Source organism: Paroedura picta, chromosome 7, assembly GCF_049243985.1.
Source record: "Paroedura picta isolate Pp20150507F chromosome 7, Ppicta_v3.0, whole genome shotgun sequence".
Taxonomy (NCBI): Eukaryota; Metazoa; Chordata; class Lepidosauria; order Squamata; family Gekkonidae; genus Paroedura; species Paroedura picta.
Window position 1 is genome coordinate 105,795,825 of NC_135375.1, and position 23,858 is coordinate 105,819,682.

The 23,858-nt window shown below is 46.4% G+C and overlaps 1 protein-coding gene across 6 annotated transcripts in view; it reads left to right on the top strand.

Moving 5' to 3' along the window:
* NSD2 (nuclear receptor binding SET domain protein 2) overlaps positions 1 to 22,680 on the top strand; it is a 99,438-nt gene extending 76,758 nt beyond the window's left edge. For all 6 annotated transcript variants that reach the window (XM_077345920.1, XM_077345924.1, XM_077345922.1 and 3 more), the window contains 11 exons: positions 6,303 to 6,503; positions 7,250 to 7,429; positions 10,101 to 10,257; positions 11,334 to 11,539; positions 12,191 to 12,294; positions 13,149 to 13,418; positions 14,162 to 14,278; positions 16,305 to 16,446; positions 17,761 to 17,867; positions 19,431 to 19,635; positions 20,823 to 22,680. In XM_077345920.1, coding sequence (XP_077202035.1) covers positions 6,303 to 6,503; positions 7,250 to 7,429; positions 10,101 to 10,257; positions 11,334 to 11,539; positions 12,191 to 12,294; positions 13,149 to 13,418; positions 14,162 to 14,278; positions 16,305 to 16,446; positions 17,761 to 17,867; positions 19,431 to 19,635; positions 20,823 to 21,088 — 1,955 coding nt within the window. In that variant the 3' untranslated portion in view covers positions 21,089 to 22,680. The remainder of the gene's footprint in view (positions 1 to 6,302; positions 6,504 to 7,249; positions 7,430 to 10,100; positions 10,258 to 11,333; positions 11,540 to 12,190; positions 12,295 to 13,148; positions 13,419 to 14,161; positions 14,279 to 16,304; positions 16,447 to 17,760; positions 17,868 to 19,430; positions 19,636 to 20,822) is intronic.
* Positions 22,681 to 23,858: the final 1,178 nt, after the last annotated feature.

Sequence of the window (23,858 nt, forward strand, 5' to 3'; positions counted from 1 at the left end):
AGGCTTGATTCAGCTGGTTTGGTAGCCCTGTAAATGCCTTCTTTGATCCTTCCCAGGCTAAGGAGACTGGGGAGGATTGGGGGGAGGGAGTATGCCAAATAGGTGACCCTTAGCATCAGCTGTTTCGCTCCCTTTTAAATGTCTCCCCAATCCTTCTCAGGCTAAGAGCCAGATCTCCTTAGCCTGGGAAGGTTGGCGGGCAGAGTACTGACTTGGATCAGTCACGGTGGATGCAGGATAAAGACATGTTGACCCTGCAGTCGTACTCCCTGAGCCTTCTGCTGCTGGCTGCCAACTTGGATCAGGTCAACCCTGCACCTCCCCTCCTCTTCTGGAGCTGGCTGCTGGCTTGGAGTGGGGAGGGGAGTTGCACCTGACCTCCCTCACCCTTCTGGACATGGCTACCTGCTTGGATCAGGCGGGGTGGGCGCACCCTGCCCAGTCCTAGCCACCTACCCACAAAGCCCAAGCCAATCCAGGGAGAGAAGTCTCTCCTCAGATCAGCCGGGTCTCAGACATTTTGAACTGCCTTGCCCCCAGCCCAACAAACAACTGATCCCTCTAAGAGACTTCTCTAATCTGTTTGGTGGGCTTCTCTGTTCGCTTCTCATTTAAAGCATTTAATTCCCTCCAATTGATTTGGTAATGTTCAGACTGTCTGAATGTGAATTGCTATACTGAATCATTGATTCGGGTAATTCGGATTCGACCAAATCAGTTGGAGCTCTATCTAAAAAGCTCAGAATTTTTATTCAGTGTACATCCCTAGATGAACGTATCATTGAGGGATATTTTTTAAAATATTGTTCATTGAAGAAAGAGCTATAGTTCCTGCACTATTTGGAAGGCTTTTTTCTTCCTTTTCTCTTCCTTGGGACAGGAAGAGAATGCTAATCAGAGTCTGATGATTAGGTCTGGTTCTGTTGACAACACTATGGTTCAATCTAGGTTTTCAGTGCTTAGCTTTAACCCCCTGACTCTGTGCCTGAGATTCCGTGTATGCTGGGCTGGATGCATCTCCAGTTCTTCCATGGCTGGAGAAGGTATGTTGAGAAGGCCACATTCGTGATGGAACTAAATAAATAGCTTTGCCATGTTTCTACCATTCAGGACGTTTGGTCTCTAGAACAGCAATAGCTCCACACTATTGCTATGAGTTCCAGAACATTTTGCTCATTGCAGATTCTCAGATTTCGTCAAGGAGTAAGTTTGGCAATGTGGCTTGAGTTCTCTGCAGAAATCAAAGAGGGACTAGAGTAACTGATCAACTGTTCAGATGGACAATCTGATATCATTTGTCCCCAAGAACTTTTCAAGTAAAAGAGCACACGAGATAAACTAGTTCCATTGTCAGGGGATGGACCAGGTAGAGTTCAGTATACATGCTGACCATCAGCCAGTTCACGTCAAGGGAAAATATAGGGAGTGAAATGGGCCTGGAAGTAGCAATAGCAAAGTAGTGCTCTACCAGCAGTGATCTAAGAATTTCTTGCCTTTCCTACCATCAACGAGGTATTTTGCAGAATCTTCATTAGAGCTGTCCTGATAGTTTCTTACCTAAACTCTCTGGAGCGCTCCACCATTTTTTCCCCTCAACACTTGATCAAGTTGGTTGTCGACTCTGCCAGGTCTCAGTGCTGAGAACTTACCACCCATGCTTTATCGCTGAAAAGCCCTCAAACCATCATCATCTTCTTGTGACATAAAATATGCAGGTACAATTTACATTGCTTTGTAGACTTTACTAAGATGTTACAAGTGGGGTGGCCCTCAGTTTTCTCCATGAATCACCTCCCTTACTATTTATTCTTCCCCCTTGGCAATCGCCTCAGCCTTTATCTGCTCCCCTGTCTTCAATGTTCCCTGCTTCCCTATCCCGGGCAGCCTCTACCTGGGAAAAGTCTTAATGAGTTGCTCAGTGATCACTACAAGCGCTGGGCCAGGCCCGGTTGCACATGGCTCATCAGGGTTGGAAACTTTTCCAGGGCTCTTTTGGTCTCCCAGCCTGACCTCCACCATCCCCCCCCCCCCGAAGATTTTACAGGTCAAGGCTTGGAAGCCTTCATAATATTGTCATGAGAGCTCAATAGGCATTCTTTTCTTAAGGCTTCTAGGATTTGTTCCTGTTCTTTCGGGGAATTTTAATCCCCAGTTTTGTTTTTGTGAGATTCAGAATTAGATCCAGAATTAGATATATGATGTTGGCAGTGCGCTTTTTAATCCCTCTTCATCGGACAGATGGGTTTACAAAAATGAAGGTCTACATCTGTGAATATCTAAACCCAAAAATGATTGTTTTATAATAGTATGCAATTACAGTACTCCTCCATGGAGGAATAGGTCACCAGAGTAGCATGGCTAGTGTTCTTCCAATTACACCAAGCCAAGCTATTAGCACCCTTCCTGGCCCGGAACACCTAGCCACAATGATCCAGGCGATGGTCTAGGCTAGCGATCCCCAACCTGTGGGCCACGGACCACATGTGGTCCTTCGACTAATTGGAGGTGGGCCCCGAAGGACGCCTCACCCCCTCCCTCCCGGCCCTTTACAACACACTTCGGGTGTCATTGTTTCCCCTCACTCCCAGATGGGACTATCTCGTTGCAGAGAAACAAGCCCAGGGTTCCCATTGATTTGTCATTGTCATGAGTTAAAATTTCCATGAAAATAAAATGTTCCTTATGTTCATTGCTGTGGCGTGTCTGTATCTTATTTTGAAGGGATGTTTAAACATTACCATAGTGATCAGAGAGCGTTAGGGCAGTGGTTGAGAGTAGAGGAGTAAACTACCCCCCCCACTGGGCCTCAGTAAAAGGCGTTAAGTGGTCCCCGGTGAGTGGTCCCCGGTAATAAAAAGGTTGGGGACCACTGGTCTAGACTGAATTTCTGCAACTCACTGTATGTGGGCGGACCCTTATCCTTGATCCAGAAACTTCAACTGGTGCAGAATGCAATAGCCAGGGTTCTCAAGGGCCCACATCCAGCCCATGCTCCAACAGCTGCACTGGTTACCAGTAGAATACTGGATCAGACTTAAGGTTCTGGTAATTACCTCCAAGACCATGCTCAGTCTGGGCCCTGAGTACCTGAGGGACCATCTCTCTTCCTATACCCCTCAAGAGAGTGCTCCACTCTATAAATGTCAACAAGCTGGTGATCCCTGGCATCAGGGAAGCTCATCTGTTCTCAACCAGGGCCAGGGCTTTTTCCATCCTGGCCCCCACTTGGTGGAACGAGCTCTAAGAGGACCCCACAATTTTGTAGCGCCTGCAAACTGGAGCTCTTTCACCAAGCCGTTGGTCAAGGCCAGTGAATCAATTCCACCCTTGGGGGCCCCCTCCTCCACAAACCACCCTGCAGATGAAGAACCGATCCATTGTATTAATCATTAAAAATATTAAATGTTCTACTGTTCAATGTTATGCTTTTAGTAATGTTATACATTTACAATTATAATGCTTTTCCTTGTCTTGGATCACAAACGATGTATCCTTGTATGGTATCACAAGTTCAAATGTATACTTCCCTAAGCTGCAAGGAAGGGTGGTATATAAATATAATAAAATAAATAAAAGTAAATGAATAACAAATGAAAAAAGCTAGATACAAGACACCTCATAATTACATCATCATCAACATTATTTATTAGACTTCTAGTCCACCTTGTCTTAGTTGGACTTGAGAGCTTTTCAGCAGAAGTTGCACTGCCAGGATAAAGTGGTAACTGGGTCACAGAACATCCATAGAGTGATGGCAGTATCAAGCAAATTCTCTTTGGTCAAGGTCAAGTGAAGAATATTGGCAACTCCTCGGTCAGATGAGTTTTGGTAAAAATTGCAGCCTCAACACTGAGGTGAATCTGTCTTTGCAATCACCTCTCCCTCTTCCCTAATTTTACCAGATCTCCCCCCCCCCCCCCCCCCACAATGCTGTTTGTGGTCCATGAATCTCTAATTTGGAACCTGGTTGGATTGTGGTTTTGTCATCTTCTTCCATTACAACTAAAATATGTCTGGTCAGGTTTACTTTTCAGCTGGTCTTCTTTGGCCGTGCTGTTTACTACTTAGATGTATTCATTCAGAAAGTGTTACATTGGCATAGAATGGTGGGGCAGCATAGGGTAAGCAACGAACTTTGGCTTTCTTCAGACTCCAGGAAGATCAAGACATAGAGAGGACGGGTATTCCCTCCCCTTCTTTCTCTACTCAGGGTGTTCCATTGAAGTTCAAGAGTTTTGAGGGACCATCTTCTGGAACAGAAAGAGATTAGTTTTTTTTAGTGGAACAGTTTAAAATGGAACACCCATCACCAACATATAAGGCAAGGTCAGGCTCTGTCTGACCTCAGGGAACTCCCAAGAAAAGAAAACACTTGAAAACGGCCAAGTAAGTGCCCGGGTAGTACAGCAAGACGTCTGAGTGTCCACATGAAAGTAGCTGATGCTGAATCAGACCCTTAGTCCATTCAAATCTGAATTGTCTACTCAAGCTACCAGCTGCTCTCCAGGGTCTCAGGTGGAAGTATTTCACATCACCTACTGCCAGGTCTTTCAACTGGAGATACCGGGATTGAACCAAGGACCTTCTTCCTTCCAAGCAGATGCTCTACTACTGAGCCACAGCCCTTCCCAAGCTGTATTCTGGGAGGTGGCAGGACACGTAGTATGGTCTTTCTGGTTGGCCTCTGGTGAAGCTGTAATGAAAGAGGGGTTTTCCCCCTCAACCCTCATTTGTGTTTACCTGCAGAAACCATCCTGTTAAACCTTCAGACAAAGAGAAAGGGTTTGGTTGGTTAATGCAGGAGGGAGGAGTTACAGAAGCTGGAGGGGGGGGGGGAAACCGCTGGGAGAGGTAGTTCTGGTCAGACAACTGAGCTGTTTAAACAATGAGGTCTGGGATGGGTGACTGAATCCAAAGTGAGGGAGAAGTGCTCTCACAGGGTGCTCTTGAGGGAAGAACATAGAGGAAGACCCTTGGACATTATCCCAAACCAAGCCAAGGATAAGGATTCTCTTCTGGGGATAGGAGGTTTCCTTCATCCTCTGTTCTGAGATTACCAGTAAGGGATGCAGGGAAGACTAGAAAGCTGTCTCAACAGAAGTAAATGTATTTGAATAGGCATTTACTGCTAAACCCATAATCAAGTCTTGACTCTTTTGTTTACCTCCCCCCTCCCCCCGCCCGGCAAGAGTTTAATAAATTCTATTTACTTATTTGTTGAACTTTGTGACGCCTTGTGTGTGGTGGTTTGTTGAGATAGAATTTCATTTCATTGGTTTTGAGGGAGAACACTTTAATCCAGTAGGCTGGATGGGGAGGGTTGAGTAGAGGCTGGCGTTGGCAGGTGGCAGCACTGCTGCAGCAGTGGCCACCAGCTCCATGCTGCTGCCATCTTCAAATCCCCCCATGTTACAGTAGATCTGGGGTTCTTGAGGTGCACCAGTTGAAAAACCTTGGAATAGAGCCATGAGGCTTTGTCCAGCTATATGACAGAAGGACTGAATAGGGGTTGGGTACACAGATAAGCTCCCAAAATGCTAGGCTGCTGAGGTTTCTAAGCTGTACCCATGCCCAGACTTCCTTTGAGTTCGGTGTGAATGTTAAAGGCTTGAGCTTCTAGCCCAGAAGGGTTAATTGGGCCAGCTTTGGTTGACCACTTTCTCCTTGAGGGCCAAAAAGAATTGTTGTACTGGCTTGTTTGAGGCAGGAACTTTCTCTCTGTTCTAGCACTGATTGCATCTGCTTCCTGCCCTTAGTGGTGACTCCTCCACTCATCTCCCTTTCCAACCTTGCTTGGTGCTCTATGAAGTCACAGCTGAGTTAGAACCAGAAGCTGCCTAGCAACATCCTAACAGTATGAATCAGAACCCTGTGTGCTGAGTTGGTCCAATAAAAGGCATTTAAAAAAAAAACTGGTAAAGGCAACAGTGGTGGGGGTGAGTTGACAAAGAGGAAGCCGCAAATGACTCGTGAGACCTTCTCCGACTAATTAAACTGGTGGCTTACGGAAAGCAGAGAAGCAACTAACCCTTATTACCACACAAGCGTTTGTGGGCTTTAGAATACATAAGATGCAAGAACTGAATCTCCAGCCGGAGGGGAAGATGCCTATAGAGGAAAATAATACTGGAGCATGCGGACAGAAGGTCTTAGGATGAGAGCTGTGGCTACTTCTTTGTTGACTGGCTCTTTTTAATATTCGTATTCAAATTCCTGATGTTGGGTGTAAGAAACTCCTTTGGATTTATTCTGGGCTGTCTAGAGAACAGTATTCAACTTGGTTTCTTAACTTTTCAAACTAGGTGTTCACAAGTGTTTTGTGTGTAAAGAGAAGAAATCGGAAGTGAAGCGCTGCATAGTATCCCACTGCGGGAAGTTCTACCATGAAACTTGTGCGAGGAAATTCCGCCTGACGGTATTTGAGAACCGAGGCTTCCGCTGCCCTCTCCACAGCTGTGCCAGCTGCCATGTGACTAACCCTTCCAATCCCAAAGTATTCAAAGGTATCTTTTATTTCCCCTCCTCTTTAAAGTGCTTAAGGGGAGGCATTCCTTCGCTCCTCCTTTCTGCGCTTATATTACAACACTAATATAAGGAAATACTGTAGGATTTTCCCACACTGATCTTCCACTATTGTTACAACAATCTTATATTGGAGGACTCGACCACTGAAGAAGATATTGAAAACGGATATTATCTAGACACCATTGTGGTTGATTCTTCATGTATATAAAAATTGTATGAAAATTGAATATATACACATATACTGTTAAGAACAAGAATATTGCCTTGGATAGGTTCCTTGTTTTTCTGTTGGTATTTAAATACTCTCAGCAAGCCTGGTTATCAGCAGAGCCATGACAATCATGAGAATAAAACTTACAATTTCCGCTTCTGTGCCATGAGTAATCTTGCTGATCTCAGTAGATGAAACATAAGCACAGCATCATCCTAGGATTTGATCGCTTTCAAATTACCCAGCATGATAAATCCAAAAATCTATTAGTAGACTGAAGTGATGAAGACAGGGACATACCTGTCTATCAGAACTGGGTTGTTCCCAAATGCCTTCAAAGGGCGGGGAAGGAGACAAGGTATAGCACCAGAGTCAGGTAAGGCAAAGTCATAGAATGCTTCTGCCGCCCCTGGTTTCCCCTCCACTGCCTTTTTCCCTGCAGCTGTGGCTTTCTGGCTTCCCACTTTTCTGTCCATGTTCTTGTAACCAACAACGCACTATTATTTGTGCCAGGCAAAATGATGCGCTGCATTCGCTGCCCTATCGCTTATCACGCCGGAGACGGCTGCATTGCCGCGGGATGTGAGGTGATCAATTCAAGCAACATTATCTGCACCAACCACTTCACCGCCACCAAAGGGAAAAGCCACCACGCACACGTGAATGTAAGCTGGTGTTTTGTGTGCTCAAAAGGTAAATAATTGGGAAGACTTTTAAAATTTCTTATTTTTTAAAAAAAAGCTTGCATTTTAATGCCATTTTATTCGTAGGTTCAAGCTGCTGCATCAGAAGTGGTGCGTTTCTTTCCTCAAGTGTTCTTTTTCTATAGTGAAATGTTTTTGATTAAACCCTGGACAGCTGGGAAAAGGATAGATGTAGATTAGTGGTTCGCAGAGTGGGCGGTATGCCCCCTTGAAGGTGATGGAAGGATCTAGAGTTTTCATGCAGGGGCTCATGGGAATTGTAGTCCATGAACATCTGGAGGACCACAGGTTGACTACCCCTGATCTAGAGGGTCAATGAGGAATGAGGCAGTAGTAGGGGGAGCAGCAATTGCACTGTTCCTGCTGTAGCTGCATTTTCATAGTGAGAGGCGTTCCAAGGTGGCTTGCCATTGTCTATCTGTAGTGGAGAGGAGGGGTGGCGGTGGCACACCAGCCCCCGGCTGCATGCAGACGCAGAGCCACCAGCTGGCACAGCGCAGCCTTGGGCTTCGGTGATGGCTAAGGCGGTTGAACCGCGCCGAAGTGCACAACCTTATTGGAGACCACACGGATCCAGGGGGTCATGACAATTTTCTACCACATAAAGATGGAAGGCGAGGATGTCCTATCCTGACAGGAACTGCAAGCTCTGCTGGACATATTTCCCCTCTAAACCACACCTTAGTAGACTATTGAACAGGATCCGGAGGGAAGGCACCACAGTGATCATCATCACCAAACACCAACCCATGTGCCTGCGGTCCACTGAGCTTGTCCAAGTGTCAGATGCAGAACTCTGGTTCCTTTCATCCAGGAAGGGACCTTCTTCATCAGGGACCGATTCAGCACCTGGTGCCAGAGTGTAGACAGCTGACAGCTAGAACACTGAACACCATGTATTACAGAATCCAGAATTTCCTCCAGAGACAGAGGACATGACGATATAAGCCAGGTGGTCTTCAGCCAGATGGATGTACCATCCTACAAGCAGGACATCCAGCACATGGGCAGCCAGCAGGACAATGTTAGGCAACGATGTCATCACATCTCTGTACGAAGGTAGAATGCAAGGCTTTTGGCGAACACATAGTGAAGGCAGGTGGCAGCAAGCAGTACCACCTTGGATCTCAGGGTTACCAACTCCTGTCCGACCAATGGTTACGTCCATCAATTCAGCTAGGGGGCCATATGGTTCTGTCCAACACATTCCCCATATGGAGTCTTCGGAAGAGATCCGAGCTATCATCACATAGTCCTTCAAGCCCATCAGGTGGGCAGAACTCAAGATACTTTGCGGAAGTGGCCTTCCTGGTTGCCATAACGCCAGCTGGACGTGTCTCACAGATAGTTGCATTCTCAACCAGGAAGGAATTTGACTCCATCAAGAAAGGCTCGTTACACTGAGGATGGATTCTAGCTTCATCCTGAAGGTGATATCACAATTCCGCCTGGAACAACCTGTCCTCAAGAAGGACAAGGAATGACTCAACTTGGACGTGCGCAGGGATGCCGCACATTACCTGAAAAGATCAGAAGGATTCCGAGGCGCGGACATCCTACCCATATAGCAGAACACTCAGAACCTAGATGGATAAGTATCAGCATCTACCACAGGGGTAGTCAAACTGTGGCCCTCCAGATGTCCATGGACTACAATTCCCAGGAGCCCCCTGCCAGCATTCTGGAGGGCCGCAGTTTGACTACCCCTGATCTACCATAAAGTTCTGAATCAAGCATTGCATCACAAAGGCAGATGCAGTCCAAGACCAGATTCCACTAGGTGGCGTCACCGCTCATTCTACCATATTGGCCACATCATCATCAGTGGTCCCCACCAGAGTTCCAGTGGCAGAAATCTGTACAGCAGCAACTCAGGACGTCTTTTCTACCTCCAGCAAACACTATTGTATAGATCAGATGGGGGTCAGAGGAAGTGGTTTGCAGTTGCCACGGTTTGTAGAAGGTCTCACAGAGCATGTTCCCACCCAGGTGAGAAGCTTGAGTATAGCTAACCACCTTGGATGACAAAACCATGCTCTGTGGAACCCTACTATCTAACTCTACTTGGTTTTAAACATCCCCTTCTTTCAATTTTAGTTAGACCTGCATACAGTGTGGAGACTCACAGGTGGTTATTGATCACCACTTTAAAAATACATATGTTCCAGATCAACATGATTCCCATTGTCCCCTTCCCACCATGCTGGCTGCCTTTCTTCACATTATCCCAATTATCCCAATTTGAAATCAATAAATTATTTCACTTGGAGTGATCCCCCTCTCCATTTCTAACAGAGAGAGACCTTTAATGATATTTAGACTATTTAGAGCATATGAAAAAAAGAAACCTAGCAGTACCTCCATGCTTAGGTGGAGTGGGATGTGGCTAGGAACAAATTACTTATTTTCGTAACTGGGAAAGTGTTTCCTATTAATCACTAGCCATAACACTTTTATTGCCCCAATGTTCTTGTGTACGAAAATTGAACCCAAAGGACTGATTGGGTTTTCTAGCAAAGAATTATCAGACTGTGTATTTTGGACATTGTGGTGCTGTTTACTAATTGGCGACTAATTTACTTTTCTCCTTATAGCTATACTCTTAATGATCCCTGTTCCTCTCTGTTATAATACTGATTATTGTGTTGCTTTTCGTGCAGGTGGGAGCCTTTTATGCTGTGAGTCATGTCCAGCAGCTTTTCACCCGGATTGTTTAAACATTGAAATGCCAGACGGAAGCTGGTACTGCAACGACTGCAAAGCAGGGAAGAAAATCCACTTTCAGGACATTATTTGGGTCAAACTAGGAAATTACAGGTTAGGACTTCTTACGATGAGCTGTTGAAGTGATCTGCCTTGTTAATAACTTCTATTGAAACATTAGAAGAGTGTTGCTGAATTAGACCAGTAGTTCATCCGGTGCAGCATCGTGTCTCGCATAGTGTCCAGCCAGTTCATTGGAGGGACAACAATGGAGCAGAGAGGCCTACAGTTTCCCCCAATTTGCCTCCTAGCTCTGGGATTCAGAAGCTGAATGCCTCTGAATGTAGACATTCCCTTCAGTCTCTTTGACAAGTTGCCACTGATAGCTACTGATATCCACTGTGAATCAATCTAATGCCCTTTTAAAGCTGTTTACTCCTGTGGCAATCACTACATCTTCTGGCAGCAAATTCCACATTTTGTTCATGCTCTGTGTAAAGTAGTATTTCCTGTTGTCCATCCTAACCTACTGCTCATCAGTTTCATTGGATGCCCTCAAATTCTAGTATTTTGGAAAAGAGGGGAAAATTTATCTTTGTCAGCTCTCTCCACTCCAGGCACAAGTTAATAAACCTCTACCACCTTAGTTACCTCTTTTCTGAACTGTAAAAGACTCTTCCACCTTTTCTCGTAAAGAAGGTGCTCCAACCCCCTCATCATCTTGGCTGGTCTATACTTTTCTAGCTCTGCAATGTCCTTGTTGAGATACGGGGGGCCAGAACTGTCCCCAGCATTCCAAGTGAGGCTGCACCATAGATCTCTGTAGGGCATTACAATATTGGTTGTTTTAGTCTTAATCCCTAATGCAGAGTTTGCCTTTTTCACTGTTGCAGCACTCTGCGTTGGCACTGCCACTGAGCTATTTACTATGACCCCAAGTCTCAGTCTCAGCAAGTACAGTCCCCATTGCCCTATACTAGACGGTGGGGGCAGGTTTTCCTCAATGTACATTTTTGTCTCTCCGTTCTACAAAGGATCTTTAGGAGGGTGGGAATTGGTTGAGCATAGCCCATTTCACACAGTGAATTTTGTCATGGGTTTAAGATGGAACATCTCTCACCAGCATTTGTTCTGGAAAGCAGGATTCTCAAAATTTTCTTTTTCTTTCTCTTGCCATGTTTCTCTGGTAGGTGGTGGCCTGCGGAAGTCTGCCACCCAAAAAACGTCCCGCCAAATATCCAGAAAATGAAGCACGAGATTGGGGAGTTTCCTGTGTTTTTCTTTGGTTCTAAAGATTACTACTGGACGCATCAGGCTCGCGTGTTTCCTTATATGGAAGGAGACCGGGGAAGTCGATACCAGGGAATTAAGGGGATCGGAAAAGTCTTCAAGAATGGTATTAATATTGTTATTCTGAAGCTCAACTCGAAGTATATTGCGTGTCTGTGCATCACTGCGCACCTACTTGTTTAAGAGATGAAGATCCTAAGCAGGTCTACTCAGAATCCTATGCTTATCCATTCAATGGGGCTTACTCTCAGGAATGTGTTTCTTAGGATTCCACCTAACTGACCAAAAGTACAGCAAGACCCCATTCTCCTTTGGAACTCCCTGCTCCTTGAGATTCACCTGGCTCCGACTTTAATTTCCTTTCGGTTAAAATGCTACTAAAATACTACACCTTTTTACCCAGACTCCTGTACTGAATTTCTGGGGACCAAAATCCAAGTGTTTAGTGCACTTCATCAAAAAGCTGAGGTATATCTCTCGTCTGAATTCTGAGTATTAACATAGAGAAGCTCATGAATTTTAGTAGCTTGATTTATTTATTCTGAGTCAGCTAATCTTGAGAAGATGCCAATGATACGGTGATAAAATGCTTCAAGCACTTTGCCGGCAGGTCCCGTCACCGCGCATGTGTGTCTGTGTTTATGTGCTTGAGCAAATTCATACTATAAGTGCCTTCTGGATTCTATATTGTGGTATGTTCATACGGATGCAATACTCTGTTCCCACCATTTTTGTTTTTGGGGTTGTTGTCTTCAAGCTTTGCAAGATGCTGAAACACGTTTTCGAGAAATTAAACTTCGTCGGGAAGCCAAAGAAACTCAAGAAAACGAACGTAAACCTCCTCCTTACAAACACATAAAGGTAAGAAACTTGTGGTCATGTGCCCGTTCTTCCACCCTCTCTGTTGTGTCCGTTGTTAGTTACCCTGGACAGGTTCCCCATTATGCAACCTGCTGTAACATACAAGAATATGTAGACGTGGACCCTGGAAGAAGGGATGTGTCCCGATGGTCGTAGTGGCGGAGAAAACACTGGTCAATATACCACTGGCCAGGACTGGACTGAAGAGTTTGCTTGTGCCATGCAGAACGTTGGAAGAAATAGAATGTGAATTTGAGGTGTGGTCCTGGATGAAAGTCCCATAAAGTCGCACATCAAACCTGTAGGGATTTTCAAGTATAGAGATGCAGTTTGCCTCTCCATAGCAACCCTAGAGAATAATATGTTGGTGATTAAGATTCTCATCGGTACAGAGGAGAGTAATATACCAAGGTTTTAAAAAGCCAACATACCTTTCTGGAGTATTTTCTCTCCTGCTTACAATCATTCTAAAGCAGTGGATCTCAGCCTTGGGGTCCCAACCCCATTTAGTTTTAGAAAGTGTGCATGCCTGGGTAAGGCTGTTTGCCATTAGAGATTTGACTGGCTATGCAGATTTTAAAAATGTTTTCTTTGGTAGCATCTGCCACCACAGTAACTGAAGGTAAGCTATGGCAGCCATTGTGTGGCAGAATTCAAAAGGTGTCCAGAGGCTCAGAAAAGTTGGGGACCCCCAGCTTTAGCAGTCAAACCCTGAGTGAGCATGTGCAGTGCTGGTAACCAGCAAAGGGAGGGGGGTGGCTTAAAGGTTAATGAGTTTGTTAAACTGTAGTTTGTTTTGGGGGAGGAAACATCCAATGACTGTGCGAAATCTTTTGTTTGTTTGTATTATTCAGGTAAATAAGGCTTTTGGGAAGGTTCAGGTTTACACCGCTGACATTTCTGAGATTCCCAAATGTAACTGCAAGCCCTGTGATGAAAATCCCTGTGGCCTTGATTCTGAATGTCTGAATCGGATGTTAATGTATGAATGTCACCCACAAGTGTGTCCGGCGGGAGAGCGCTGCCAGAACCAGTGCTTTACCAAACGACACTACCCTGAGACAAAGATCATCAAGACGGACGGCAAAGGATGGGGCTTGGTCGCGAAGAGGGATATTAAAAAGGTATGCATGAAGAGAGCTGAGTCATTTCACAGAAAATATGACACGAAACCTCAGTTTGGGCTAGGAATTTGCCCCCCAACTTGGGTTTCCCTGTTCTATTTTCACTAGGGCCGGGGTAGTCAACCTGTGGTCCTCCAGATGTCCATGGACTACAATTCCCATGAGCCCCTGCCAGCATTCGTTGGCAGGGGCTCATGGGAATTGTAGTCCATGGACATCTGGAGGACCACAGGTTGACTACCCTTGCACTAGGGTATCAAAGGGGACTTGAAATATCACTTTCTCCCTGTAGCCCCCTCCCTGCGCTATTTCCGCTTTCCCTCCCCATGGCTGTCTCCCCACTTTCCCTGCTTTCCTCTTCTCCCACCAGTCAGCCTTCTCCCGTCTTTAGAGATGGAAGGAATCACACTGCCCCTACAGGAGCATTGTTTTGATTCTTGGCAAGACCCACTGACCAAACTCAGCTGAAACTGTTTCCTGTGTTTTTAGTATTCTGTTCTGATTTTGTAGTCTGCGAAAGTCTGAATCGCATGAGTTAGAAAATGGGGGCGAGGGGTGGGAAATGAACTTTGGACTTTGACTTGGTGAAGTATATTGGAAAATGAGCCTGATGGTGATTCTGGGCATGAAACAAATGTTCAGAAGCCAAAGGTCGACATTGTGGCCAGCCTACCTCATCCCTGGTAGAACTTCCTGTGGCTGGTTTTCTGTATTTTTGGCAGTTCATACTCTCTGTTCTTCAGGGTGAGTTTGTCAACGAATACGTTGGTGAGCTAATCGATGAAGAGGAGTGCATGGCCAGGATCAAAAACGCTCACGAGAACGACATCACCCACTTCTATATGCTCACTATTGATAAGGTATGGTGTATTTAAATGTCTTGATCCAATAGTCCTTCTCATACGCTTCAGTCGAGTTTAAGAAGATGTTGTCCAGCATGCAGGTTAATTAGCATGCAGGTTTCCAGTGATGTTTTAATAGTAAATATTTATGATGGATAATTTTAAATAGCACATTGCAATGAGGGGTTTGTACTAGGTGGCCCATATCCCAATTCTGTGATTCAGCACATTCATATTTTATCAATAGGGCAGTGGTTCTCAACCTTCCTAATGCCGCAACCCTTTAATACAGTTCCTCACGTTCTGGTGATCCCCAACCATAAAATTATGCAAGGGTTCTTTCACAGAAATTAAAACAAAACTGACCAATGGCATGAAGATCCAGTGTTCATGATTGTATATAAATTGGTTTTTTTCCAGGGTTTCTCAATTCAGTTTGCCTCTTGTCCCATCATGCCAATCTCATTCATTTCCGCTCTATTTCAGCGTACCCCGCCTAAGCTGCTCACCCTGCTGCAATCCCTGTGAAAGGGTCATTCGACCCCCCAAAGGGGTCCCAACCCCCAGGTTGAGAACCACTGCTCTAGGGGCTCATGGTCAGCCCAAGGACTGATTGGTCACTCCTGCTTTAGAACGTCTGCAAAAGCATGTCTCAATCCTTTGAAAAATGGGCTGTCGTTTATATTACCAGATCTTATCATGGGTCGTTTACATATAACTGTCCTGGCGGTTTGTGACACCACTGAGAAAAGAGCCTTATTGCCACATTTTAAAATGTTGTGGAAATTATTAAGAAAGGGTTTGGAAATGAAACAGTCACTATAACACCCCTGTAACACCCAGTCAGTATAACATCCTGTTGTAGGGAGAAAAGGGAAGGTAATTGGAAGCCGCTTTGAGACTCCTTCGGGTAGAGAAAAGTGGCATCTAAGAACCAACTCTTCTTTTTCTTAATATCAGGGCTCTCTCAGCCTCACCTCCCTCACAGGGTATCTGTTGTGGGGAGAGGAAAGGGAAGGCGAATGTAAGCTGCGTTGAGGCTCCTTCGGGTAGAGAAAAACGCCATGTGAGAACCAACTTCTTCTTAAAGATCTATGGTTCAACCTCATTTAGAAGACTTTTTCTCCTCCTCCCAAAATACTAGAACTCGAGGGCATCCGATAAAGTAGTATATATTGGCAGTATATTGGGATGGACAAAAAGACATGCTTCTTTACACAAGGATTGATTCAAATGGGGATTTCACTGTCAAAGAATGTGGTGATGACCACAGGCATAGACAGCTTTAAAAAGGAATTAGCTTTATGGAGGAGAGGTCTATTAGAGCCCAACTAACCATGATGATTAAAGGGGACCTTCCAAGTAAACCTCAGTACATCAGTGCCTCCTATCAGAAATGCCAGGACAATCTGCCTGTGATATCCATCATCCCATTGCTATGTAATAAATCTGTCCTGTTCTTGACTGTCCAGACAGGGATAGTCAAACTGAGGCTGTCCAGCTGTCCATGGACTACAATTCCAATGAGCATTTGCTGGCAGGGGCTCATGGGAATTGTAGTCCATGGACAGCTGGACAGCCACAGTTTGACTATCCCTGGTCCAGAAGAACTGGCTGGCCACTGTGGGTCTGGATCCTGGGCTGAATGATTCACTGATCTGATCCAGCAGGGCTCTTCATAGGTTTCCGTTTATTCGGAATGATTTATTCATGATTTCACCTGCGGTCAAATATCCTCTTTACCATTTTAGCTGCAAGGTTCTTCATTTCTCAATAACGAGACCCTGCTAAGGAGCACCTAGGGCGGGCGTTCCCAGTCAGGATTTCATGAAACTTCTGTGCAGAAATACACCTGCTAATGCTTTGCTCATTGCTCTTTCTGAATGATTGCTCTGGAAGCATTTTTAGCACATTGACAAGCCTGCCACGGGCATAGCCATGATCTGTCAAGAGGGGGGCTGGTAGGATTCCACCCCTGCCCGAGCAATGCCTCTGTGGTTTGACCCTGCTGCTATTAATGGCCTTTTGCCTTCCCAACTTCCAGGATCGCATCATCGATGCTGGCCCGAAAGGGAACTATTCCCGTTTCATGAATCACAGCTGCCAACCGAACTGTGAGACTTTGAAGTGGACGGTCCACGGGGACACCCGCGTGGGACTGTTTGCTGTGTGTGATATTCCTGCAGGTAACATGGCAGCATTAAGGCTGCAAAATCATTCCCACAACTCTTAAGCCTGGTGTAGAAAGTAGGAATCTGTTTCTTGAGGTTCACGTTTTTTTCTTACTATCAGTGATGGGTGCATCTGGTATCTTCTCCCCTTTCGTTAGGGAAGTATTTGAATACTGCTGCTGATGCAATTTAGTAGGGGAGAGCTAGAATGAAGATTGCACCAAGAAGGGGGGGGGTGGAGGAACAGGGGTGGTAAGGCTGTGGCGTTTTGTGAGAATGACTCTTGCTTTTCTGCAGCTGGGCTGTGGGTAACAGGGTCCTCTGCATTGTTCTATGCCTTCGGCACTGAATGCACCCAGGATGCATTGGGCATAACACCTCTCCTTGTGCATCAGAATACAAATAGAGACTTAGTTTATAGCAAAAATTGACACGGTTTTCATGCCTTTCTGTCTTTCCTCCCTATTCTAAACATTGTTCCCTGCACTTCAGCCAAGTTGATAGCTCTTTTCCAAAAAAACATTGTTTCATTTTTAGATGCATGTATCATTCAGAGGAAAGGGAAGGCGAATGTAAGCCGCTTTGAGACTCCTTTGGGTAGAGAAAAGCAGCATATAAGAACCAATTCTTCTTCTCCTTCTTCAGTAATCTCAGGGCTCTCTCAGCCTCACCTACCTCACAGGGTGTCTGCTGTGGGAGAGGAAAGAGAACACGAATGTAAGCCGCTTTGAGACTCATCAGGTAGAGAAAAGTGGCATATAAAAATCAACACTTCTTCAGTAATATCAGGGCTATGTCAGCCTCAACTCCCTCACAGGGTGCCTGTTGTGGGGAGAGGAAAGGAAAGGGGATTGTAAGCCGCTTTGAGACTCCTTTGGGTAGAGAAAAGCAGCATATAAGAACCAACTCTTCTTCAGTAATCTCAGGGCTCTCTCAGCTTCACCCACCTCACAGGGTGGCTGTTGTGGGGAGAGGAAAGGGAAGGCGAATGTAAGCCGCTTTGAGACTCCTTTGGGTAGAGAAAAGTGGCATGTAAGAACCAACTCCTCCTCCTCTTCCTTGTTCTTTCTTCTTCTTCAGTGGAGTCTCCAAAGTAGTTCACAGCATACATAGCAATACATTTTCAGTAATAAGACCTTAACATTCAAGCCATGAAACACATGGCTGGAAAAGGGAGAGGTGGCGATAGAGGGGAAGGGAACAGGTTAGAAAGCAGAGTTTCAGAATACTTAACTCAGCCAATCATATATTCAGCCTCACTGACCATACTGGACTCTTGTGCCTCTAATCCTAAGAGCAATCCTAAGAAGTGTCTTCTCATTTCCTCAGGGACAGAACTGACGTTTAATTACAATCTGGACTGCCTGGGCAATGAAAAAACAGCGTGTAAATGTGGTGCTCCAAACTGTAGCGGCTTCCTCGGGGACAGGCCAAAGGTACGTGGGGGGCCCAAGGAGTCGGCCGTGGTCTCTTCTTCCCTTACCTGCTTCCGTCTGGTTCATGACTCTCTGCCTGGCAACAGCTCACCCAGATCAGAAAGGGAAGTCTGCTGAGCCCCCTTTGTTTGAACACTGGCTGTTCTTTGTAATGATACCCTCCCCGCGCATACACAAACATGCACGCCGTGTATAAAATCAGGCCCACCAGTGTGCATCATATGAGTGAGCTCTGACTTGCAGCAACTTGTGCTGAAATGTTAGTCTTTAAGGTGCTGCTTGAATTCCTCTGTAACTTTCCTTGGGAAGAGTTGTGGGGCGGAAATAGGTGTTGCAGGTAGAGGGTTTTGCTGGCCTTTCCTGAGATTACCTGGTAGCACTTAGAGGAAAACGCCATGAAGGTATTCCAAGCCAGTGCATGAACAAGAGTGAGCTTTTCCTGAAGCACAGGGCTTAAGCGTAGGTTTCATGGGTCGTCATAACCTGGGGCTCCACCCAAAAGTGATTGGGCAAGCCGGTGGACTGTCTTGAAAGGCTAGCCCTCCCCCAATCAACCTTCCTTATAAGGTTCCATGCCAAGATTGCAAAGGAAAAAGAAGGTTAGTCTGTCTGTCTGTAGCAGCAGAAAAGAGCCAGAGTCCAGGTGCACCTTCAAGACGAACCGAAATGTGGCAGGGGAGGAGCTATCGTGAGTCATGCTCAGTTCTTCAGAAGTGACTCAAAAGCTCTTGCCCTGCCACAAAGATTGTAGAGGTGTGCATGATACTGGTCACATCCTGCTTTAGACAGAAATAGTATCACATCTTCGTTGTTGTTGTTAGGTGCGAAGTCGTGTCCGACCCATTGCGACCGCATGGACAATGATCCTCCAGGCCTTCCTGTACCATTCCCCGGAGGCAATTTAAGCTCAGTCACATCTTTACTAAGGGATTCCACCTCAGATCTCAAGTGTTGGGGGAGGGGGAGGGGTTGCGCACCACCTGTAACAGGTAAACCTTTTCCTCCATCCTACTCAAAGGCTGCTGAAGCCAGCCACTGAGGCCTGGATCCCACCTCCATCTGTTAGCTTCCAGTCTGCAAAATACTGGCTAGAAACACAAAAGGGTCGTATAAGTATTCTGAGGTATAGCTACTGAAAATAGAGAAATGGAGGTCTGTCTCTCAGGGGTGGCCAAACTGTGGCTCTCCCGATGTCCATGGACTGCTGGCAGGGACTCATGGGAATTGTAGTCCATGGACATTTGGAGAGCCATAGTTTAGCCACCCTGGCAGGGGTGCAGCTGGCTTCTCATGCTAATTGGCTGCTGTCTTCTTTGGATGGTTAAGAGGGTCACCGTGTTAGTCTGCAGCGGAAGAGCTGAGTTCAAGTCCAGTAGCACCTGAAGAGACTAACAGAAATTTCCGGCGTATGAGTTTTCAAGAGCCAAAGCTCCCTTTGTCAGACCGGAGGCAGTGAGCCTTGACTCCAAAGTGCTCTAAGCTGGACTTGAATCCAGCTCTCATCTGGAGCGTCCCCTTTTTGCAGTCTATCCCTTCGTTTGTCATTTTGCAAACCGCTTTCAGAACTCATCCTCTCACGCTTCGGAGGAGAAAGGAAAGAAGGCCAAAAGAAGAGCGAGGAGGCGCAGAATAAAGAACGAAGCCAGGAAGAAATCCGAGGACTACTGCTTCCGCTGCAATGACGGAGGCCAGCTGGTGTTATGCGACAGGAAGTCCTGCACCAAGGCCTACCACCTGTCTTGCCTCAGCCTGGTGAAACGGCCCTTTGGTAAGTCAACGTGGCCAGAATTTCAAACAATTGATTCTAGGTCCCGTAGACACATGGCTGTTCCTTTGAGAAGACCCATTTTTGCAGATTGTTTGTCCTTTACTTGGGAGGATGGTGCTTAAGATGGTTTTCCTTGGATCACTTGGTCATTGCTGTTTCAAATGCTGGTCTATAGAAACAGTGGCATTATCACCACACACAGTGGGTGGAGAACCCCAACCTAGATGGCCCAGTTTGCCCCCCCCTCCCCCCCAGAAGCTAAGCAGGGTCAGTCGTGCTCAGGGAGATGGGAGACCACCAAGGAGGTCCAGGGTCTCCACATAGAGGCAAGTCAACATCTCTTTCCCTGAATGCCCTGTGGGGTCGCCATAGGTTGGCTGTGACTTGACGGCCTTTTCCACCAGCTTCTTTGTGCCCTGTACTGCATGGCCCAATGGCCCATGCTAGCCGGATCTCATCAGATCTTGGAAGCTAAGCAGGGTTGGCCCTGGTTTGTTCTTGGATGGGAAACCACCAAGGAAGTCCATGCTTGTAACAGAAGAGGCAAGCTACAGTAAACCACTGGTGAACATCTCTTGCCTGAAAACTGTATGGGAGGCCTTTCCACTACCAATGGTGGAGAACACTCTAGGGCATGTATGGAAAGGGTGATAGAATCATAGAGTTGGAAGAGACCTCATGGGTCATCTAGTCCAGGGGTAGTCAACCTGTGTTCCTCCAGATGTTCATGGACTACAATTCCCACGAGCCCCTGCCAGCGCTGGCAGGGGCTCAAGGGAATTGTAGTCCATGAACATCTGGAGGAACACAGGTTGACTACCCCTGATCTAATCCAACCCCTTGCACTATGCAGGACACTCACATCCCAATCGCTCATCCACTGTAACCTGCCACCCCCTTGAGCCTCCACAGAATCAGCCTCTCCGTCACATGGCTATCTTGCCTCTGTTTAAAAATTTCCAAAGATGGAGAACCCACCATCTTTGAGTGTTAATTCTCTTCTTTGAGTGTTAATTGGCCTGTCCTCCAACTCCAGTTAAAGATAGAGGTCTACATTTTCTTTAAATAACTTGAAGAATTTCAAGGTAGGATTCCATTCCTTAAGACGCTGATGTAATTTAAACCAGAGAATTCACTTTTCTCAGATATTTCCAGATGAAGTATGTCCCCTTCTGTCTCCCCGACAGGAAAATGGGAATGCCCTTGGCACCACTGCGATGTCTGTGGGAAGCCTTCCGTTTCCTTCTGCCACTTCTGCCCAAACTCTTTCTGCAAGGATCACGACGACGAGATGCCACTTAATTCTAACTTAAACGGACAGCTGTTCTGCTCGGACCACACCGGAGAGAATTTCACGGCCAAGAAGACCAAGAAAGCCCCTCGGAAACTGAACCCCGCGAAGTGTAAGAAAAGGCAAAGGAACAGATGGCAGAGGACAACGGAGTGTAAATAGCAACGGACTGCGGTTTCTAGTGCCAACGTTGTCTTGTAGATAAGTTGTGAATAGGATCAGGGAAGGACACGCACACTCTGAGAAACCATTTTGTTCTTTTTTTAATCCACTGAGCCAGCCATGGCAGGGCATTCTGCTGCGTCTGCACTGATCATGAACCGTGGCATGCCCAGAGCAAACACTCCCAGGACAAAAACCAGGTTACTTCTCAGCAATAATGGCAACACTTGAACTGTTAGGACATTTCTCGGGGGGGGGGGGAATGCTTATATCCAGCTAATTAAGGTATATACGAATCGCTTTGGAAGTTGTAGCCACAACCTGACGAATGTTTTAACTGGTCCTTGAGGTGGACACGCTTTGTTCTCAAGGGCCGGGGAGCCGAACAGCCCAGCCGGTCATGTCACGTCCGTGTCCTTCAGCAGGGTCGTCCGGAATGCCATCCCGTTCAGAGCTGCCCTTCCGACCGTGTCTTTTTTGCATATGATGGGATGTCGAAATTGCATTGCGTTTTTCGTTTTTCGATCCTTCGTTTTCATGACCGAGGAGCAAGAGCACCAGAAAAACGTGATCTGCTGGGCAGTAGCCCAATAAGGAGTTCTGGAAAAGAAAAAAGAAAAAAACGAATCCTGATCTTCTGTTGAATTTCAATTAAGTAAAATGATACACGACCTAAGTCCACGTTTAAATTGATATGAAACTCCATGTCCAATTTTTAGATTGTATTTGCATAATAAAAGTCTTTGGAAACCAAACCAAAATAAACTCGCGACTTTTCTTTAGAAAGTATTTGATAGGTGAATCTGTCTCTCATCTTCCATCACCAACGCCGGAGAACAAGCAATGAACGGAACAGCCTCAAAAGGAATCGATTTGTTCTTGGGGAGTTTGGGGGCAGCCCTAAGCCCAAGAACGCTCCTGTGCAAACCAGGAGAAAGCCCCAGGCACCAGCACCTTCCTGGGCAACTCCATGCAGAGAAAAGTCGCAAGAAGCCCTTGTTGAATGTTTCCTTGCTGCATGTCTGTTCTTTTTCACTTGGCCATTTGTTCCATTCTACCTTGCCCCCTTTTTCTTATTCCACGGGTACGAAAGACCTGTGGTTTTGTGTTCTCCATGGGCGGCTTTGGAACGAGCAAGAGTCCCGGAGCACCTTAAAGACTAACAAAATGTGTGGCAGGGTATGAACTTCCGTTAGTCACTGCTGGCTCCTTGGCCCTAAGGACGTTCACCTGGCCTCAACCAGGGCCAGGGCCTTTTTGGTCCTGGCCCTGACCTGGTGGAACGAGCTCCCGGAAGAGCTGAGGGCGCTGTGGGAGCTTTTACAGTTCCACAGGGCTTGCATGGCGGAGCTCTTCTGCCAGGCTTTGAGATCGGCTAGGATCAGGTCCCCACACTTACCTCTGTGCACCCTGTCTTGGGGTGGCTGCAGCAGGGGGCTGAGAGAACTCTTCTACCGCCAATCTTGCAGCTGCTGTTTAGGGGAGTATTATGGGTTTTTATTGTTTTACCTTGTAACCCAGCGCGAGTCTTTTTAAGAAGTGGCAGGATGGAAATACAATAATAAACAATTAAATAAAATACTTTGAACATTCTTCAGAGCACACTTCTGGAGTCAAGATTTTGGGATGGCAGTTCTGCACGTTCTCAGAAGAGGTCACGTCCTGAGGAGGAGAGCTGAGACCCTTAACCCACACTAACATTTTACATTCAGAGCCAATATTCCTTTATCTTTTCCTGCCTTTTGCTGCTGTTCTCTTAGTTTTCTTACTTTTTTGGGTTTTTTGGTCAGTTTCTCCTCTCGTGAGCCTGTGGCTCAGCAGACCATCACTTGAAAGTGTCCAGAGTGTGATGACAACCTTCCTTTGCCATTTGACTGCTATTTCTATTTGTGCTTTAGTGAACAAACATACTTTCCTCATCGATCTTCTGTGCAATCCCATGTGGAGATTGCTCATGACCAGGCCTACCATTGGAGACTTCGGTATAGCTAAGAGCCTCCAGGGGCATTGTGCAATGGAGCCAGAAGGTGGTTCCAACTTTGTACCAACCACAATTCTTCTGCTGCTGCTGAAGAAGGTTGTGCATCTCCAGTGAGGTTTGTGTCTGAGGCATTGCTTCCCTGGTTCACTGGGGTTCTCTTTCCTGAATGTTCTCTAGTGGTCCTCAGTGGGGCAGTTCTGACTCTTGAGGTTCCTTTTTCTCGTGGGCAGGGTTGTAGATCTCATCCCTCCACTAGGGGAGGTGCTCTTCCAACTGCTCCCTTGTTCAGCCCTGCTGCATGAAAAGCAGGAATTAGATCTCAGCACTTAAGAGCGCCATGGGGACGTTCTAGCCTTTGGGCTCGGTTCACACACACACCTTCCACTTTTTGCTCGGCAGCCTGTCATTACCGGAGTGCCTGTGCCCTCCAAGCGACCTTGAACCCTCCCACCTTTTGTCGTGTTCTGCAGAATGAGGCGCTAGCTGCCCACTTCAGAGCTCAGTAAGATGGCAGCCTTGTGGCAAGAGGCTGAGGGGTGTGGCTTTTGGCAGTCTTTAGTGGAAAATTCTTTTGGCAGCAAAATGGCGGTGAACGCCAGGCCTCGTTGAAGGAACTTCCCTCAATAGCATGGCCACTAGTCTTGGCTTCTTCTGGTCTCTCCTTGGGATCAGATTCCCAGACTCAGGTTCTTGATCTCTCAGGAGCTAATGCTTAAGCCAGCCTCCTGTCTTGGATCAAGGAGGAAATGCATAGGGAGATTAAACAAGCAGTAGCGCAAGCCATTCCTA